We start from the raw sequence: 3,972 nt of genomic DNA on the forward strand, positions 1-3,972 counted from the left end.
GAAAGAGACAGGGCAAAGAAGGTACACTGTCGGTCGAATTTTTGTTAAACGGCGGCGGGAGCAAAGCTTGGATTGACGCCGCCGACGATACCATGTAGAAATCGGATTCTTAAGAAAAATTGTTTGTTTCACATTTCAATTAGAGAGTACAGTTGAATATTTATACAATTGTTGTCAAAGAGCTTAAGATATACTAAAGGTAAGATTATCAACAAAGTAGGAATCTAGAGTTAGAGCTAAAGAAGGAAACTACTATTTACATCTAACTATAACTCACAAACGTTTGACTATAAAATTATTTTGGTATGTATTCTTTTTTAAACATTTTATCCATCGACATTTTATATTAGAGGAAAAGGGCACCTAACAATTGACTAAGTATTCACTTTAATCCTTATTATTTTTTAGAGCATTTTATCCCAACGTTTTATTTTAGAGTAAAAATATCTCTATTCTGGAGTGTTGACCGTTTGATGACTAACAATTTTCATCAATAGATGCATCCTTTTATCCCAAAATAAAACGTTTGTGGTCAAAATAATCTAAAAAAGAATATAGGCTTAAGTAATTATTTAATCAAACATTAAGGGTATTTTTTGTCATTATACCTTTTAAAATTCAATTGAGTACAATCCATCAACAGTTAAAATAACTAAAAAGAGCTTAATTAAAATTCTTTTCACATGAAACATCAAAATTCATGGAGTATTTTAGAATTTCTTTTATTCCAAGTATTCTTATTCCCTGGGGAAAGCAATACACAAGTGGTGGGTGTTCGGAAATTTAAAAGGAAAAGAACCATGAAGAAAAGGTGAAGAAATGTATATAAGAGATAATGTAATATCCTTTTTGTGTTGGATTTTGCTGTTATCGGCAAATGGTATAAGTGACTTTTGTAATATGCATCAGATGAGTGGGACTTTCAGATTCAAAATCAATTCCTTTACCAATGAGGCCATTATAGTTCGTGCAAATCCTCATTATATTTTAGAAAAAAAATGTTTGAAAGTAAATATGATTTTCACTTTTTTATTTTATTTTATTTTTATTAGAATATCCGTTGATAAATTGCTAAATTCATATATGATGTGTAATTAGATTTTTTTGGTTAAAAATTGATTATGTACAATAATTAAAATGAGAATAATACATATTGATTTATCGTGTCATCTCATATATCCTCCTAGGGATGGCAACTGATTGGCTTAGGTTTAGTTTTTTGTTCAATCCAATCCGACATGAAAATATGTGTCTTTCACTCGAAATTTGATCTAATCCGAAAATTTTATCTCCTTCACCTGATCTGATCCAATCTGAAAATATATATTTTCATCTGACTCCGACCCAACTCAATTTTTAGAGTATATATCCAATCCGACCCGACCCAATAGATATAAAATAAATATTTAATTAAAAAATAAAATTTTAAGAAAGTTATATTATTATCTCGGGTGGAGCTTTTTCACCCTCCACCTGAACCTGACTCCCCAACCCGACCTTATCTGAATCCATATTTTTTTATAAAAAAATCGACCCTATCAAATCGAATCCAAACCCGTCGCATTCTAATTAAATTGACATCCCAATCCTCCCCCTATATTCCCCTTATCTGTACTTATAATCTTAAACATATATACAAATTATCTATAGTTATATTCGTAATCTGTAATATATTACAATATACATAAAGTAATAGTTGGGAGAATTTCTTGGAAAGACTAAAATACTTTTTATTTCAATATGTTATTAATTTGATATGTAAAAAATAGTTTTTAATAAATTATTATTATTTACTAATCACAATTCATGAAATATAGATTGATAAGTATTCAAATTATAAATTTATCCATTATTTGTCATTGATATTAATGAGTAATATAAATTAATATTATACAAATATTTAAATTTTTTTAATATTATTAATTAATTATTCAATAAAAATATATTTTAAAATACAACTTCAAAAGATATAGATTCCCACTTGATTATGAACTAGTAATTGTTTAAAAAACGTCATGTTTATTCTCCATTATTACGTATATCTTTCTATGTAAGTAAAAGGGTCATTAATATTCTCCAAATCTTTCAAGGTCTTGACTATACATTATCAACATCTATAAATAACATGCTTTTGTGCATTCGATCTCAACATAACAAAGCAAAATAAATAATCATAGTTTCCTCTATCTTCTAGACCACACAATGGCTCAGCTTTCCATCAAGAATTTTCAACTATTCAGGTTGGTATTTTCTCTATTTCGTCCTTAAACTTTTATAAATTCTGGTTTTACCGTAAAATCTTGTGTTTTTCCCCTGCAATGAATGATTATTGAGTGTGTATTTTATGTATTGTTGTAGACGATCCTACGCGGTTGTGGTGGAGAACATGACGAAGCAAGCGGTGGCGTCGGTTATGAGAAAGGTGGCGGATTTGAGGGCGGAAGTTGTCCCGGCTGATGATGCGGAGAAGGGGATGTTTTGGATGAGAGATCCGAAGACCGGGAACTGGATTCCGGAGAATCACTTCGGGGACATTGATGTTGCAGAACTGAGGGAGAAGCTTCTTCCCAAGAATCACTAATAAGTAAAGACAATGTATTTAGCAAATAACATGTTTGAATTCCTAGTAAGTGTACGTTCCTTTTTATTACTATCGTATTCAGATTCAACAAAAGGGTTGTGATTTCGTGTTTTACGTATGCCTCAAGGATATCTCATAAATGTACGTACTCTTTCGTCCAACAACATGAGATCAGACCTTCAACGTAGTAGTATAAATTCTCTTAAACAAACAAATATTAAAAATCTGGAAATAGCATAAAATATCACTAACACATGGTATCTTTTTACTGTTGCGAAAATTTATTGTCTTTTAAGTGTAATATAGGTGTTATCCATTCATATTTATATGTTCAAATATGAAAAATAAAATTGAACTCGTCAATTGGTCTCGGTGGTTAAGAGGAGTATTATTTTCTATAGAGATATTGTATTCGAACAATTATATTTGTAGAATACGTGTACATTGGGTTAAGAAAATTTTGAATATATATTACTTTATAATTATTTCCGACTATTTAAAAAAATAGAGAAGAAACACACATACATGTTATATGATTAAGAATCAAATTGGGTGGGTGGATGTAACAACCCGGAAAAACGAGAATTTTTTTTGTAATTGAACAATTTGGTGAAATTTGGGGATTAAATAAAAGTTTTCAAAACTTATAGGACATTTTAGAAGTGAAGAAAATTCAGGGACCAAGCCCTGAATTACTCCAATTAGTGTTGACAGCTTTTAAACATAAATATATGCAATGTGTTTTCTGGTTTCATACCAGAAACAATGACAAAATTTTACTCCCCGTACCCCTCCTTTCAAACGAGATCTCGACGCCGGTTCGACCTCCGATCGTCGTTTTCAAACCACCATCGTGTTCTTCATCGAGCGATGAACAAACTCCTTAAAACAATTGAAGAGAAACGCTGTCAAATGCCGTGAATTTCGAGTCAAAGTCTCGACATTTTTTTAGCACGACCGCAGAGAAAATCTTAAATTCATCACCGATCGTTGCTCCATTTTCGACACCTCTCGCACCATCGTGTTCCTTGTGCCATTCCGAGTCTGCCAGTGCTCCCCTTGTCTCCATTGGCAATGGCACGTGAGGGAGGTGAAGCGGTCAAAGTTTCGGATTTTTTGAAATCGAGCTCTCCACCATTCAAAATTGTGAACCGAGCTTTGTAAGTGCCTCAAAATACCTTAAAATAATTTTTAGAAAATTTTCCAGAATTTTTCGGACACCAGGGGACTGTACACGTTCCCCCACGCACCGCCCCTGTGTGTGGGGGAGCTTCGAAACTGGTTGGGCAGTGTTGACCGGTTTGACCGGTCCTAACCGGTCCAACCCGACCCGACTTGTTGACCGGACTTATAAAATGTGTAAAAAACTCGGGTCCTAGTTTTGTAAATAT

General features: G+C 32.4%; 1 protein-coding gene across 1 annotated transcript; it reads left to right on the forward strand.

The window, feature by feature from the left end:
* Nucleotides 1-2,166: 2,166 nt before the first annotated feature.
* LOC120193272 lies at nucleotides 2,167-3,523 on the forward strand. Its single transcript, XM_039195810.1, has 3 exons — nucleotides 2,167-2,240; nucleotides 2,359-2,595; nucleotides 3,511-3,523. Exons 1-2 carry the CDS (start codon nucleotides 2,203-2,205, stop codon nucleotides 2,579-2,581), a joined length of 261 nt encoding a protein of 86 aa, XP_039051741.1. The 5' UTR covers nucleotides 2,167-2,202; the 3' UTR covers nucleotides 2,582-2,595; nucleotides 3,511-3,523.
* Nucleotides 3,524-3,972: the final 449 nt, after the last annotated feature.

This window comes from Hibiscus syriacus, unplaced genomic scaffold (assembly GCF_006381635.1).
Source record: "Hibiscus syriacus cultivar Baekdansim isolate YM2019G1 unplaced genomic scaffold, ASM638163v2 tig00116994_pilon, whole genome shotgun sequence".
In the NCBI taxonomy this organism is placed as follows: domain Eukaryota; kingdom Viridiplantae; phylum Streptophyta; class Magnoliopsida; order Malvales; family Malvaceae; genus Hibiscus; species Hibiscus syriacus.

Coding starts and splice junctions, on each gene's coding strand:
- LOC120193272 (XM_039195810.1), top strand. CDS start 2,203: ATGGCTCAGCTTTCCATCAAGAATTTTCAACTATTCAG. Junction 2,241..2,358: donor AAGAATTTTCAACTATTCAG/GTTGGTATTTTC, acceptor GTATTGTTGTAG/ACGATCCTACGCGGTTGTGG.